General features: G+C 52.3%; 1 protein-coding gene across 11 annotated transcripts in view; it reads right to left on the bottom strand.

Moving 5' to 3' along the window:
- The window catches only part of SEC16A (SEC16 homolog A, endoplasmic reticulum export factor), a 33,601-nt gene that overhangs the window by 14,443 nt on the left and 4,199 nt on the right, over positions 1–14,959 (bottom strand). For 7 of the 11 annotated variants that reach the window (XM_025475820.3, XM_049114325.1, XM_025475824.3 and 4 more), the window contains 10 exons: positions 11,053–14,717; positions 9,071–9,210; positions 5,863–5,960; positions 4,259–4,388; positions 3,624–3,795; positions 3,353–3,527; positions 2,363–2,505; positions 1,738–1,799; positions 1,491–1,629; positions 913–1,158 (listed from right to left, as the gene is read on the bottom strand). In XM_025475820.3, coding sequence (XP_025331605.3) covers positions 913–1,158; positions 1,491–1,629; positions 1,738–1,799; positions 2,363–2,505; positions 3,353–3,527; positions 3,624–3,795; positions 4,259–4,388; positions 5,863–5,960; positions 9,071–9,210; positions 11,053–14,649 — 4,902 coding nt within the window. In that variant the 5' untranslated portion in view covers positions 14,650–14,717. The remainder of the gene's footprint in view (positions 1–912; positions 1,159–1,490; positions 1,630–1,737; positions 1,800–2,362; positions 2,506–3,352; positions 3,528–3,623; positions 3,796–4,258; positions 4,389–5,862; positions 5,961–9,070; positions 9,211–11,052; positions 14,718–14,959) is intronic. The other 4 variants (XM_025475825.3, XM_025475823.3, XM_025475828.3 and 1 more) reach the window with 3 other exon arrangements.

Raw genomic sequence — 14,959 nt, 5'->3', positions numbered from 1 at the left:
GGGCCACGGGGCCCATGAAGAACGCGTGAGTCAAAGGCCCACCAACAAAACACAAAGACATCCGCCTCTCACAACCTGCCCTCATTGTGAAGTCTCTGCAATAGGTCTGGTCTGTGCATGCACACACTAGTTTGTGATCTGTTAGCAGCCAGCAGACGGAACATTCACACTAACAAGAAACAAGGACGACGGAGCAGCAGTACTGCCGCCTCCCAACTGTCCTTTCTGTTGTGACAGATGCCACAGGCATGCATCCCCCGTTCCAGGACACACGAGGCCTCCACAAACCACATCTCACACAGACAGCTTTTACTAACGTGGCTTCCCTACACCCAGAATCCTCTGGGGTAGCCCTGCGAGGACTGCTTCTTCAAGGACAGGGATGTGTTGCAGTAGAGGAAAATGTTAAGCAAACCTGGCAGATTCTCCGATTTCGATCCGTCGTAAAACGTCGTGAAGATTATTTATCAGATACGAGCTTTTGGAGTTTATCATGACATCCAAGTACCAAGAACTCTAGCCGCCAGAGCGGGGCAGGGGGGAGGGAGGGGGCCCTTCCCACTGGGCCCTTGAGCGGCTCCCACCCGACCCCTGCCTTGCTGAGAGATGGTGAGCACACGCCTAACTGTGTGAGAACAGTCTGACTCCTGTCCCGAGCCCAGGTCTGTCCCTGAGACACACACACAGCAGGGGTGCGGCTCAAGTCCCTGAACACTGCACCTGCAAGTCTCTGACCCTGGCGCCCCTGGAAAGACAGCCTCTGCGGTCAAGGGTGGACACCTTGGACCCAGACACGCTTCATAGAATGAGCCCACCAGCGCCGGGTCGCAGTCAAGGTGCTGATGCTCCCGAGAACAGGACCGTGCACACCAGGGCCCGCCCATGGACCCTGCGGGTTTGAGGCCTGCTCACCTTCTTGCGGCCATATAGCAGCAGCTCCCGGAACCTCTCGGTCTCCTTCTCAAGAGCACTGCTGCTGGCTGCCTGGCTGTCAGTGAGAAACGAGAGCTGGGCCTCCCCGGACTCCTCCTCCTCCACTTGCTCCACAGCCTCGTTAGTAAAATCAATCAGGTTGGCCTCGTTGGGTGACTTCCCAGGAAGCCACACGGTTTTGTGGTCTTGTAACAAAAGCTCCGCAAGGTCTGTTCCCACCACAGTCTGTAGGGGCCGCAAACAAAAGTGCTTCACTACACACAGAATTCAGGTCAGGTGAGGCCCCCAACGGGACTCCTCTGATGAGCATGTTAAACTGCCACGGACACAAGCCACCACTTGTGATGTGGCCAGGAGCAGGATGGACAGATCAGACGACCTGAGAGGCTGACAAAGTGGACCCAAACCTCCCTTCACCCCAAACCACATGCTCTCAAATTCCACTTCCCCCCAATCACAGGTGGGATACTCTTCCTGAGTAAGCCCCTGGACAGTGACCCTCCTTGCCGCACAGTCTGCCGCAGAAACTGCCTAAGACAGGCCAACAAGAAACTTACCCCATTCTGTCTGCACAAGAGAACGATAAAATTCCAAAGAAGACTTGCAGACTCCTTGTCAATTAAATTTTCATTCTGCAAACATTTTGTAGCTTTATTCTGTGCAAAATTAATAACATCCACTTTATGGGTATCATCTCTGAAAAAAGAACAGACACTCAATGAACAGCAACGACTGCATCTGTGAGGCCAAGCACAGCAGCCACCCCCGCACCGACGTCGTGGGATGCTTCAACGGGGAACATACTTGCCAAGTGGTCCTGGGAACGAGCGCAGCTCCTCCTGCTCCGGCGTGTGCTGCAGCAAGGTCTGAGGTGGAACGGGTGGGGGCAGAGAGAGAGAGAGCAGCTCACGGAGGTCAGGTGCGTCTCAACACCAGCCCGTGTCTGCCGGCTACACCTCCCTCACTGGGTGCAGGCACAACTGCTTTACAACTGTCATTTTCAAACTCAGCAATAAGAACCATCTCTCCTCTCCAACTCTGAGGCAGGGCCCTAATACATGCGCAGAAGAGGGCTGCCAGGGCCGCAGGACAGGGTGCCCCACACCAGCCTCCAGCGCCCCAGCAGCAGACAGCCACCCCACTTGCCACCAGATCATGAAGCTCTTCTAGCTGTGACCAAGAGCCACCACCAAGATGGACACGAGCAGGGTCCTCCCCACTCAACCAGAAATGCAAATAAAGACACAATAAAGATACAATAAAATGAAGTCAAACGTGACACCGGACGCAGGTACCCAATGCTGAGAGGAGAGGGAGATGACCCAGCACAACAAAACCCATAAACCCAAGATTCACGGGAAAAAACATTTCCCAAGGTCACCACTTCAGGGGCAGTCCTGCGATGCAGAATCTCTACTTGTGCAATTACCTCCATGCTGTGAATCTCAACCAGCGCAGGCTGTCCTTCGGAAGGCAGATTTGGGATCACTTTAATGAGCTGGCCCCCAGGACCGAACCTGGCACAGACATGAGGCACGGAGAACTTCTCCGGGGAAGTTGGTCTTGATGGAGCTACATTTAAACAAAGTGAGAAAGAAACCGTCAGTTTGTCACTTTTTAATGCTTCTGAACTGGATCAATGGTACAGATTCTCCAGGTGTGGACACAGCTGGAATCATAGGTTGGACCATTCATGACAATCTAGATTTCAACTGCAAACTTAAATATCCCATTAAAAAGGAGAACTTAGGCATGTGTCAGAAGAATGTTTCAGTTGTAAAAAACGAGAACCGTTCTCTCCTAAAAAATAATACTTTAATACAGCCCTGTGCACCAAGCATGTGCTCCTCAGAAGCAGCGTCTGGCCACCTGGCCGGAACCTCCACACCCCAGCTCTCCTTCACAGGCCGGCTCCTGGCAGTTAGTAGCACGGGGCACTGAGAACGATGATGATGGCAGGATGCCTGAAGTCAAAGGAGATCTTCCCTAGAACACTGCCCTGCAGGAACTGACATATGCTTCTGCACTTCCCCAAGGAAAAGCATTTGATAGAACATCTTAGAGATAAGCTGAAAATGTGGCACAAGAGACAAGTCCACACACAGGAGTTTCTCACCAACTGCTGACCCAAGTGGCACCCGAGAACTCGGCAGGTAACCTTGTCATCAGAGCCACGCTAACGTGGGCACCATGGACAGGCCAAGCAGTGCTTGGGTCTTGAGCCTGAGGGAGGTGGACAGCCCCTGTGACAAGCTCTGGGACCCCCAGCAGTCCTGACTGTGCACAGAAGACCAGGCTGGCGCCGATTCCCACCCAAGCTGAAATCCACATCAACACCCCAAGCTTATGAGGCTGCCTCAGCAGTGACCCAACATCCCCGTGTACCTATAGGAGCACAGGGTCCCCACCACACATATACCTTGCTCCGTGGCAGGCCAGCCACCTTCAGCAGGGTAGCCGTACTCTGGGAAGCCCTGGGCACTGCCAAAATTGCTGCCATAGGCGCCGTAGGCATAATCGCCAGGCAAGGAGCCGGGGGGAGGCGGGGCCTCGTAGGAAGCAGCAGTCACACCATGATTTCTGTAAACCTGACTCTGAGAAAACATGCAACAAACCAGAAAAATCAACTCCTGGGAGTGCAGGGCACTCAGGAGTGCTGTCACGACAGGGGAGGGCGAGAGGGCCCCCACCTGACGGGAGTGGGAGCTGAAGCTGCTGCGCAGGCTCTGGGCCGAGCGCTCGCTGTGCACGCTGCGCCTGTCCACGTCTTCCCCATAAGGGTCCCTGTGGGGCTCAGGGTCATCGTCAAAACTGCCAGTGAAGCGAGGGTCATATCTCCAGGGGTCATCATACCTCTCGGTCCTGGAGGAGGCAGCGACAGAGGTGAGGAAAGGGAAGGCTGGGTCGGTGACTCCAGGACAACAGCCCTTTGCTGCACAACAGTAAGGCCCACCATGTCGTCACCCCCTCACCAGCCTCATGACCTTAGAAGCCCAGTTAGAGCCCACCCTCAGGAGAGTGGCCACATCCCAAGCCCAAGTTCAGATCTCTGCCTTCAGATTTAGAGAAACACCCTTCACAGGCACGCTGCGTGCGGCCATGCCTCTCCCAGGCCCAAGAAGAGGAGGAGCTGACTCCCAGGGCCTGTCCAACAGCCCACTCGGGAACTGCCAGGAGGGCCTGGCTCACCCTTCTCTCTCAGACAGTGACCCCAGCGTCAGTTGCTCACCAGGATCCCAAACACAACTGTAGCCCTCAGGTGAACGACAGACACGAGGGCAGAGACGCAGGAGCAACCCTCCGTATCGAAGTGTGCTGTACCAACCTGTCGCCATAAGCATAACTTTCTTTCCTGTACAGATCGTATTCAGCAGCATCATACCAATACCTCTGGTCACAGGTGCGGGGATCCCGGAATCTGGAACCATAGTGGTACCGCTCCCAGCGACCTGGGTCTGTAAGCAGGGGGTTTATGGTTTATTACAACAGGCAAAGGGAGACACTCCTCTGGCCTTCGCTAGAGAAACCACACCACCCCAGGACTGAGGAATGTCTGTCTCCAGGCTCTTAGAGGAACCAAATTTTCCTCCCAAAAATCAGCATAACCTTGGAAAGTATTAACTGTGAGACAGAGGACCCCAGGAAGTGTCCTGCCTGTACGTGTAACACCTAATAGCCATTGGCTGTTCTCTCGACACTCAATTAAAAATAAAAAAAACCTGCTAGAAGACATCTTTGTTTAATTTTGTTCGTAGTCACTACCTTTTAACACTTAATCCCATGACTACAAATTTTCCCTGTAGGTCTCCTCTCAGCCCAGAGAGTTATAAGAAATACTCCAAAACTAAACAATTAAGAAAAAAGACATTAACATCATAAATCAGATGCACCACTTTTGGCAAGTATGAGCAGAATTTATACCTAAAGTGATACAAATGTATAAGGGAGAGGCCTGAGGGAAGTGGCAGATGGGGTGGCTGTGCTGAGACAACCAGAGGCTGTGGGCCCAGGACCCGCCCCTGCATTAGGTGGCAGGGACCAGCAGGGCCACTCAGGGGATGTGCTGACATGTACATGCTGCCCAATAGGACAGCGTCAAGACCAACAGGCTGCAACAGGTGCAGTGAGGCCATCTGATGTCTGCACCACACAACTTGGGGGCTCCCGACCACAGGAAGCCATAGGAGGCCACTGGAACACCTGATGTGGCCAGCGTGATCTAGAAGCTGGTTTCCCATTATACTTATTTTAATCAACTTTAGTAGTCACATAGGGACAAGGCCGCTCTGGGACTACTCACAATTACACTGTTCTAGAAAATCAAAAGAAACTACTAACGTGATAAAGAGACATTAACATTAGAATTAAAACATACTTTCCTAATGAAAAATAGCAATACAATTATTTCCAGGCACAGCTCATTTTCAACTACTTTGGCTCTCAGGTGAAAAACATAGAGACTAAAAAACAGTAAGGCCTCCTGAGAAACCACCACAGAGTGCAGCTGAGCACCTGGCTGTGCCAGTGGTTGGCCATCTAAAGCCCTGAACGACGGGACGCCTGGGTGGCTCATGGTTGAGCATCTGCCTTTGTCTTAGGGTGTGATCCTGGGTCCGGGATCCCTCCAGGGAGCCTGCTTCTCCCTCTGCCTATGTCTCTGCATCTCTCTCTGTCTCCCTCATGAATAAATAAAATCTTTAAAAATAGTAATAATAGGGCAGCCCGGGTGGCTCAGCAGTTTGGCGCCACCTTCAGCCCAGGGTGTGATCCTGGAGACCCGGGATCGAGTCCCATGTCGGGCTCCCTGCATGGAGCCTGCTTCTCCCTCTGCCTGCTTCTCCCTCTGCCTGTGTCTCTGCTATTCTCTGTGTCTCCCGTGAATAAATAAAAAAATAAATAAGTAAAAAAATAATAAAGCCCTGAACATACCTCCATAATCATACTGGCCGGAGTAACAATCTGCATAGCGGTCACTTTGACTGCTCCATCCACTTTTGGAACTGTAGTAACCTTCGGGGTACCCCTGCCTGAAAGCAGACACAACACTGTTAAAAACAACTCAGCTCCTCACTTCTTAGATTAGGATGGGACATTAGTCAGTATAATGGACTGCCAGAGCATCAGGCACTCAGCAAAACACTCTGATTGTGAAAAAACTCAAAAGAAGATTGGAAACAGTAACAAGGATATGATGGGACCTTCTCCCACAGAGCTCAAAAAAAACCTCATCTCAGAAGTACCTATTTAAGTGCCGTGCAGTGTGAAAGAGCGGGCCGCCCTCTGCGTGCTCAGCGCCGTGTCCTGCATGGCCAGGCTCAAACAGGTTCTCAACTTTCTGATACCATGCTTAACAGGAGCAAAACGCATTGAGCTGTCAAACTCATCCTAATGCCAACTTCGATACCCTCTACATAGACCACATGGTGTGTCCTCTGGATGCATAAGGGTGGGCGCGCTGGAATAGGGCAGCAGCTGGCTCAGCCCTTGGCGTTGGCCTCTTAAACGTGACTGGTGTGAGACCTGAACCACAACTCATGGAGGCCAGCCTCACAGACCAAGCTACAAGGCGGACCCTCAGCACAGAGAAAGGAGAACTTAGGAAGGTTAAGTGTCAGACCTTCTAAGGTAATAAAACTTTTTTTCTCCAACAGTGGGGGGTAGGGGGAGAGAGGGAGAGAGAAAATGTCAAGCAGAATCCACACCCAGCATGGGGGGCTCAATCTCACAACCCTGAGATCAAGACCTGAGTTGAAATCAAGTGTTGAATGCTTAACTAACTAAGGCGCCTCTGGGGCAGTAAGGTTTTTAGAAGAGCTTAGCTAGCATTTTTGTTTCTTTTTTTTCTTTTTTTTTTTTTTTTTTTGCATCTTTGTTTCTTAATAACAAGTTTTATACAATATTTGATTTTTTAAAATATGACTTTTCTCATGCCCTTTCAGAAATGTCTCACTCAGCTAAGCTTGGGGGCTCAGTTGAAAGCAGAGCCCTTTGAAAGGGCTTGTGAGGAGATGGCCTGTGAGCAGCACCCACTGCCCTGGGCTCAGCTATAGGAACAAGGCATCTTCCAAGTGTTTTGGAAGAGAACCCTGAGACCCCGCCCATCTGCAGAGTTGGGGCCCCTGAACACACCAGTGGTGGGCTCAGAACAATGATGTGACACAGTGCACAACCAAGAGCATGCCACCTCCTTGCTGCCCTCACCAACTAAGCCCATTCATCCATCAGCAAAGACACAGTCACAAAAACAAAATACATGTTCCTACCTCAGCAGTTCCTGCAGGGACGTGATCGCACCAGACGTGAGTACACACACAAGCATGCACACATGTGCATATAAGAGCACACATCCCCCAACCAAAGCAGGGCAGGAAGAAGGACAGGCTGCTCTCCAGAGCTGTTGCAAATGAGCAGTGAAGACAGCAGGAGGATAGAAACACTGTAAGCCCAGGGACAGAACTACCTCCATATACCCCAGCCTAGCTTCTTGTTGAGTGACTTTTCAACAGCATGGGGCCACCTTTGGCCTCTTGGAATTGACTGCTACATTAATTTGCAGGTGGGCAAGCAGAAAGAAAACTGGAACAGCAAGATGCACCCCAGCTTTGCCCCTCCCCCACCTTGTCCCTTCTAAGTTCCAGAAAACACCTGCCCGTTGTTTTCCCTGAATCAGAATACTTATTTTAACTTCAAACCTCACGTTCTAGGTGGTACACAGGGACTAAACCCTCAGGAACTTTCTTACACAAAGGTCTTAGAAAATTGGGCCACATGTAGATCAGCGATACACAGAGAGGCCAGCTGACCAGGCAGGCAAAGGCTCACAGAGAAAGTGCCTTGTCTCCAGCAAAGCTATCAGAGACTCGAGGACCAGCAGTACGACCCCACAATTCTGAAAGGCAATTCACATACAAAGTCTTCATTGATGATCAAACTTTCTCTGTTATGAATCTGAGAAACCACATACTCTTATAACAACAACTACACCTCTGACTTGTCATTCTTCCAACCTGATGAGCAAGTACAGGTGAAGGCCCTGGAAGGCAGGCAACGATGCACATGGGAACAGGTTGCACACCCTGCTGTTCCGCTGGAGGACCACCTACGTCTCTGAGTGGGAGGACCGTGACCTGCTTCATTTCCTACTTGACTGAAGGTACCATGCCAGGGCTCTTTCAAAATCCCCCATCCAGGGCCACCTGGGTGGCAGTCAGTTGCATCTGACTCTTGGTTTTGGCTCAGGTCATGATCTCAGGGTCCTGGGATCAGCCCCGTGTTGGGCTCCCTCTGTTCAGTGGAGAGTCTGCTTGCTCCTCTCCCTTTGCCCTTCCTCACACTCGTGTGTGAGGGTGCGCACTCTCTCCCCCAAGTAAATAAATTTTAAAAGATTTCATTTATTGATAGAGTATGAACGAAAGAGAGGAGCACGAGCCCAGGTAAGGGCAGAGGGAGAGAAAGCAGCAGACTCCCCGCTAAGCACAGACCACCCCCGTCCATAAGGCCAGATCTCAGAACCCCGGGATCATGACCTGAGCCAAAGGCAGACACTAAACCGACTGAGCCACCCAGGTGCCCCTCAATAAAGAAAATCTTTAAAAAATAAAAATAAAAGTGAAAAATAAAAAAACCTCCCTCCTCTATAATCACAAAACCAGGACAAGCTTGGTCAGCAAAAGAGAGCAGTAGCTCAGAAGTGTGCAGGGGCCTTCTGGCACAGGAGGCCATGCTAGGAAAGGGATGTGGGCAGGTGTCCTGGCCCATGACTGCCTGGCCTAAGAATCAGGCATCTCTGTGATTAGCAGTAAGGAAGAGTCTGTGTAAGGGCAAAACCACCACGGTCTAAGGGCCCTAAACACCCAGTCAGCAAAATGCCAGAGTTGTGTGTGGGCCTCAGCACTGGATGGCCAGTTGGCCCAGAGAAGACCCCACCAAGGGTCTAGGCTGACGCAGTGCGGGCTGATAACGCAGCATGGCTGTAGGGGAAGGCTCTGACCAATTTCAAAGTGCTCCTGTGCTCTGCCCGCGCTGATCAAACATAAACACGGAAGAGATAGGTTGGTGTAATTCTTTACAATACAAAATATCATCTTTTCCAGATCAGGAAGTTACTACCACAGCCAGCAACGCAAACACCAATCACCTGGCAGATGGCCGGTCTGAGCAGTGACTTGCTCGGGAGCTGGGTCGCTCAGGCTCGGGGTAGCGGTAGCTGTCAGCATAAGCAGGCGCCGCGCTATCGTAGGACCTGTACCTGGGCTCATACAGGCCGTAGATGTCCTGCTGGAAGAAGGGTGTGTGCAACATTAGAAACCAACAGACACAACTCATCCAGCAGCTGGTGCTAGCTCTGCATGGCACCGATGGCCTTCTAGGAGGAGCACAGGATGTGGGGCTTCCTTCAGGCAAAACAGGAAACCTACAATTTGAAATCCACAGCCGTAGGCAGGCAGCAGGATCTTTCTCAAAGGGACTGCCCTGCTGCTCAGAAGATGGCCAATATGTCAGCAGGTGGCCCCTATGGAGCCGTGGAGACTCTACAGGGCTCTGCCAAGCTTTTATTCCCTCATGTCTCGAATGTGGAGATGCTAGGACTCCACAAGCTTGTGTTGTTTCGGACACCATTTCACATAAGCAAAATAACCAGGGTTTCTTCTCAATGGGTCCTGGAGCTACAGGTAGCCTCATAGAGAGGACTGTATTTTATCCTCACAAGGCTTTTGGCCCTGTTATGGACCCATGAATGACTACAGCTCTGTCTCTAAAAACTGGCCATGTGAAGAACCAAAGCAGAGATGAGGTGGTCTAGGCAGGAGACAGAATCAGTCCTTTGGTCTGAGCCTGACTCTCTGCCATCACCTGGCAAAAGAGGAGAAATCACGTAAAACGGACTTATTCTTGACCCCTCCTGGAGACCATGGCGACAAGGCCAAAAGGCAGAAGGAAACGGGCTTCCACAGAAGTGTGCTAGGCTCTGGCTGGAGTTCCCAGGATGCGCAAGTAGTTGCTGCATGAAGGATCGAAAGCAGGTACACTGCTCCCTTCATGCTCTATTGGCCCTTCCTGGACTCTGGGCAGATCAGAAATCAATTTCCATGTATGGAAATAGGAGTCCTTGGGGCCCCTTCCAGGATCTAGAATTCACAAGTCTCAGTGATCAGTTGTACACTATTTGTACATTCCCAAAGATGCTCAAAGCCTATGAAGGAGACCCAAGCCTCCTATCGCTGGGGGCTGCCACCCAGCCTGGGCCCCAGCAACCCTGCACACCCAGTCACCTCTAACCTCGAGGCCTCCAGAATGACCATGGCTCCTGCCTGCGCCCCCTTGTAGGACAGTGCTTTTCAAACTTCTGGTCCACACTCCTTTGAACTCAGCTAACCCTGGGTGATGCTGGGCAGGGACTAGAGCTGATAAGAAGCAAATAGTGATCCAATGTGTATACTTGAACCACACGGTTTCAAACTAGGGGACTGAACAGAACTGGATTTCAACATTCGTGCACTTGTGCCCTGAAGGGCAAAGCTTCTGCAGCCCCAAGGCTGGTGTCTGGTGCCCCCAGACACGCCCTGTTGGGACTGCTCTGGCGGAGTTTATGGAATTTCATCCCCCTTGGCTGTTGCGCTAGGATTACACTCCAAACCTAAGTTTTTTTCTCTAAATGTTTTTATTCTCAAGGAAGAACTTCAAAGACTATAGTTTCCTGTTACTGGTCAGGTAGACTTTTCACATCAAAACCACACTGAAGCTTCAAGGGGCTATCCCACCTTCCCGAAGTGTACAACCCACAGCTCTAGTTCTGCAGAGAAGCCCCTGGTGGGACAGGAAACAGGGCTTCTCAGTCAGAGAAGCTGGGGCATGCTGTGTTAAAAAATTAATCGAGTATTCTATGAGATTCAATACACAAGCGTGCAGAGTCAATTCCAAGAGATGGGCTGCACTTGGCAGAGCAAGCTCTGTGACCAGGGCCACTTTCCTCATGCAGTAGCATGTGGAACTGGCACTCTGCACAGTGGTGGCACTAGAGATTACTTCTGAATTGAGCAACAAAAGCCTGCCATGGAGCACAACTTGAGAGAAAGAAACCGCTGGTCACAGGATTCAAGTCTGAGAGCTTGACCGTACCTGATAATAGAGGGAGACCGTGCCAGGATCCGGCGGGTAGGGTGATGGGTAATGGGACTGGTAGCCATCGTACAGGGCTCTGTAATAATAATAAGATGCCAAGTCTGGAGGCGGCGGCTGCAGCCAGTGCTGGTCCGACCGCACAGCTGCCTGGCTCGAGCTGGTGGACACAACAGATGCGCTGGAGGACCGAGGTGGCCGCGGCGGCGGCAACTGCTGACCCGTGTCAGCCGGAGCTGGACTTGCAGGTGGTGGGACCGAGTTTTGGGGCTGACCCTGTATGGGTGGACTTCCTGGGTTTGAAGGTTCTGAACATGCTGCTTTGGGCCCTTGTGGGGGAGGTGGTGCGGGCTCCTGCTGGGCTCTCTCTAGGCCACACTGGTCCTGAGCATCTTTTGTCACCTGTTGGTAGAAATAGTCTGGGTTATGTGGCCCAGGCCCCGGTTGTCTAGGATGACTGCTGACAGTGTGTGGACAAGCGGAGCTGTCAGAATGGGACGGGCTATACATTCTTAGAGGATTTTCCAAAGTCCTATTAGGCGCAAAGTCTAGGGCTCCGGCAGTTTCTTCCCGATTACTGGAGTGATCTGCCTTATTACCAGCAGGTACTGAGGTAGCATTTGCAGGTGGCACTAACATCATGCCTATGCTTCCAGCAGGGCTACTGACCAACTCGGGAAGAACGTTCTCCACATTATGAATCTTTTGGTTTTCTGGAAGCAAGTTCTTTGGAACTGGATGAGGTGGTGGCTGAACCAGCAAATTAGCAGGTTGATTAGAAACTATTTCCAAAGTGCCAGGAACTTGTGGAAAACTACTTTGCATGAGACTGCTGGGCAGAGGCGAGCGGGTGAGAGAGCCAGCCACGATCCCAGACACAGGAGCGCTGTCTCCAGAGTCACCCCCCACAGCCCGGCTGCTTGTGGAGGGTTTATCCCCAATCAAAGCATCTCTCCAGGGCTGATTCTTCTCATTAGGACTTGATAAGGACACAGAAAAGTTAATGGGCTGAGCCAAATTATAGCTTTGATCAGGCTGGGCGATCAAGACTGGTTGATTCTGCAAAGATTCAGTGGGTGGTGAGGATAACAGACTGGCATAGCCAGAACTTGCCTGTGATGGGAGGGCCTCCTCTTCTCCCATCTTGGGAGGATTCTCGAGGTTCTCAGAAGCACCGATGCTGTCCCCACTCTGCAGAGGGAGGCCAGAGCCTGGCTGCCGGGCCTGTGGAGCAGACACGCCCTCATCTGGAGGCTGAATCACTTCAGATGGCTGTGGTTTCACAGGCACATGCAACGCAGGAGCAGCTGGGGCTAGAAGGACGTTGCCTCCAAAATCTGGCAGCTCGTTCTGCGCCCACAACGTCGTCACTGGGCTCTCACACTTCACAGCTCCCTGGGCTCTGGCCAAAGGCCTTTTCTCAGCTGCCAGAAGCACAGTTTCCAAGGGTGGTCCAGTGGTGTGTACGAGCCCAGGCCCGGCCTCCACGGGTACAGTAAAAGGCAGAGAACAGGCCTGGAGTGTGAACAGGGTCTCTATGTTGTCTGGCGGCTGCTCCAGGTTGCCGGGGGAGGTGTCAGGTGGGGCAGCAGTGGGTCTGCGCTGCTTCTGGTAGGCAGCGGTTCCTCTCACCTCACCCACCACATTGGCCCGATCGGCCTCAACTGGTTTTGGTTTTACTCCAACTAAGTGGGATTTCACTGGTTCAAATGAACTATTTGCACTTGTCTGAAATATCCCAGTGGGTTTCGGAGGGCTGGGGGTTGAGGGCTGAGACAGGCTGCTGTGGTGATTCTGGCTCATGGTGGTCCCGTTTGTCTCACCTCCCACAGGAGAAGAATCTATTTGCTTAAAAAAACTTCCCGAAGACTCATCTTCAGGTTTTCCAACTTCTTGCTGAATGAAAGTACCTACCAATTCTTGGGGCCTGGCTGCACTCGAAGGATTCCTGTGGCTCTTGCTGCTGTAACTGGATGACACGCTATCAGATCGTACAGGGTGCGGTGCTGAATCCGGTGCCTCGAGATTTGGGCCCCCGCCTCCAGCAAGGCCCACAACACCGAGCCTGGGGATGGCTGGCCTGGGAAGGGGCCCATATCTGACCTGATCACTCGGGGTGGAAGGGTCCAAGCTCAGGGGCTCACTTGGCAGGACTTCCTGATTCTGAATGAATTCAAGGTCTTCCACGTTCTCAGATTGTGAGCTACTGGCAGCGTGCGTACCTGCATTGGCTGTGCTGCCCCACAGGGTGATGGCAGCATTTGCTGTGGTGGGTCTATCAGGCTGGGCACCTGCAGACTGAGAAAAATAAGGTTGTGGATGCCCTCCTGGCTGCGTGGCCTCACTGCTGGAACCTTTGGGAAAGGCCTGGTAAATGCTACCTGCTCCCATATGGGCAGGAGCATGACCGAGGGCAGGACTGGGGGAGAAGCCATCGAAGTCACACTGACCAGCAGAGCCTGTTTTTTCAGATGAGAGGTTCTCCTCATTTTCTGTCTCCCCACCTTGGAAAAACATAGAGAGAGCTCCCGAGTCCACTTCTGGCAGGGCCCGGCTGGTCCCAGCCCCCAGGGGATAGTGCAAATGGCTTTCTGGGCTATTTCCCTGAGTGAGGGGATTAATGAGAGCAAGGTCTGGCAACTGCTCTTTATTCACTCCTGGACTTGGCCTGAGCTCCTGGCTCACCCGAGTATTCCCAGCTTGAGAATTTTGCCTGAATGCATTTTCAGGATCAAAGTTACTTGTTGAGTGGTTTCCACTTTGCAGGTAGGCTGCCTCGGTGCTTCCGTCACTGGCTAAGGGCCCTGGCAAAGGCATCAGTGGGTTGAGCTGCTCATGGCCAGGACCATGGTGCGGGTTGGATGGAGCAGGGAAGTGAGGAACACTGGAGGCATGGGGCACCGCATTCTGAACAGATCCTTCTGGGCGAGGCCAGTAGTGCTGACCTGAGGGTTGTGGGCTGCTCTGCCCTGGCCCCCACTGGCCTGGCGTCGGCTGATGAGGCTGAGGGATGAAAGGGGGCGGTGCTAATGCCGGAGCACCATCGTGCAGGTTCTGCGTACTCAGGGGCCTATCAGGCCCAGGCAGGTTTATGGGTGGATGCCCCCCGTGGGAACCGTCAGGACCCACTCCTGGAATGTACTGAGGACACGACAGAGTCTGAACTTCGGGTTCTGAGCTGGGAGCACCGTCGGCACTCCGGTTCAACTCTGACTCCAATGGTGCTGAAGGGGTCAACACACTGGAAAACAGACCACCATCTGCTCTGGGCTGTGACACAGGTCCTTGGGGGGTATCCCCAGCATTTGTGTGAGGCACAGGCAGACCAGGGCGCTGAGGGAACGCTGCTGGGGCTGGGCCTTGCAAAATGGGCAGGCTGCTTTTGGATGAACTGCCCAACGGTGTACTTTGTAGCGCCTGTCTACTAAAAGCAAATGGATCCGTCACCGGCTGCAGTGGGCAAGTTATTGGAGTCACGGGTGTGTTATTATTTGCCTGTCTCCTATACGGTCTGTTGGACCAGAACATGCTCTGAGGAGTCCCAGCTGGAGGTGGCCCAATCACGCCTGATGGGGCTGCCTGGGGTGGTGGCTGCATGATTGATCTTTTGCACAATTAGATCCACTTACAGAAAGAAGCAGGATATAGGGTTTCCTTAATTTGAACTGAAAAAGAAAAAGAAGAAATCAGCATAAAATCCATATATTCGAACTCCCAACTAGAATTAGGGAAACTAAAAAAACAGAGAAAGCCTGGAAACTTAAGAGTTTGCGTGTCCAGTCCTGAGGCCCGCTGCTCCCATCCCCTCGTGCCCAGAGGAGGAGCTGCTGAGCGCACAGGCAAGCACACGGACACCAGCCCAGGACACAATCACAGACTGTGTGGGAGCTCACTGACCAACTTCAGA

This window comes from Canis lupus, chromosome 9, assembly GCF_003254725.2.
Source record: "Canis lupus dingo isolate Sandy chromosome 9, ASM325472v2, whole genome shotgun sequence".
Classification (NCBI taxonomy): Eukaryota; Metazoa; Chordata; class Mammalia; order Carnivora; family Canidae; genus Canis; species Canis lupus.
Note: the sequence above shows the minus strand (reverse complement) of the source record. Positions and strands in the feature narration are given on the sequence as shown.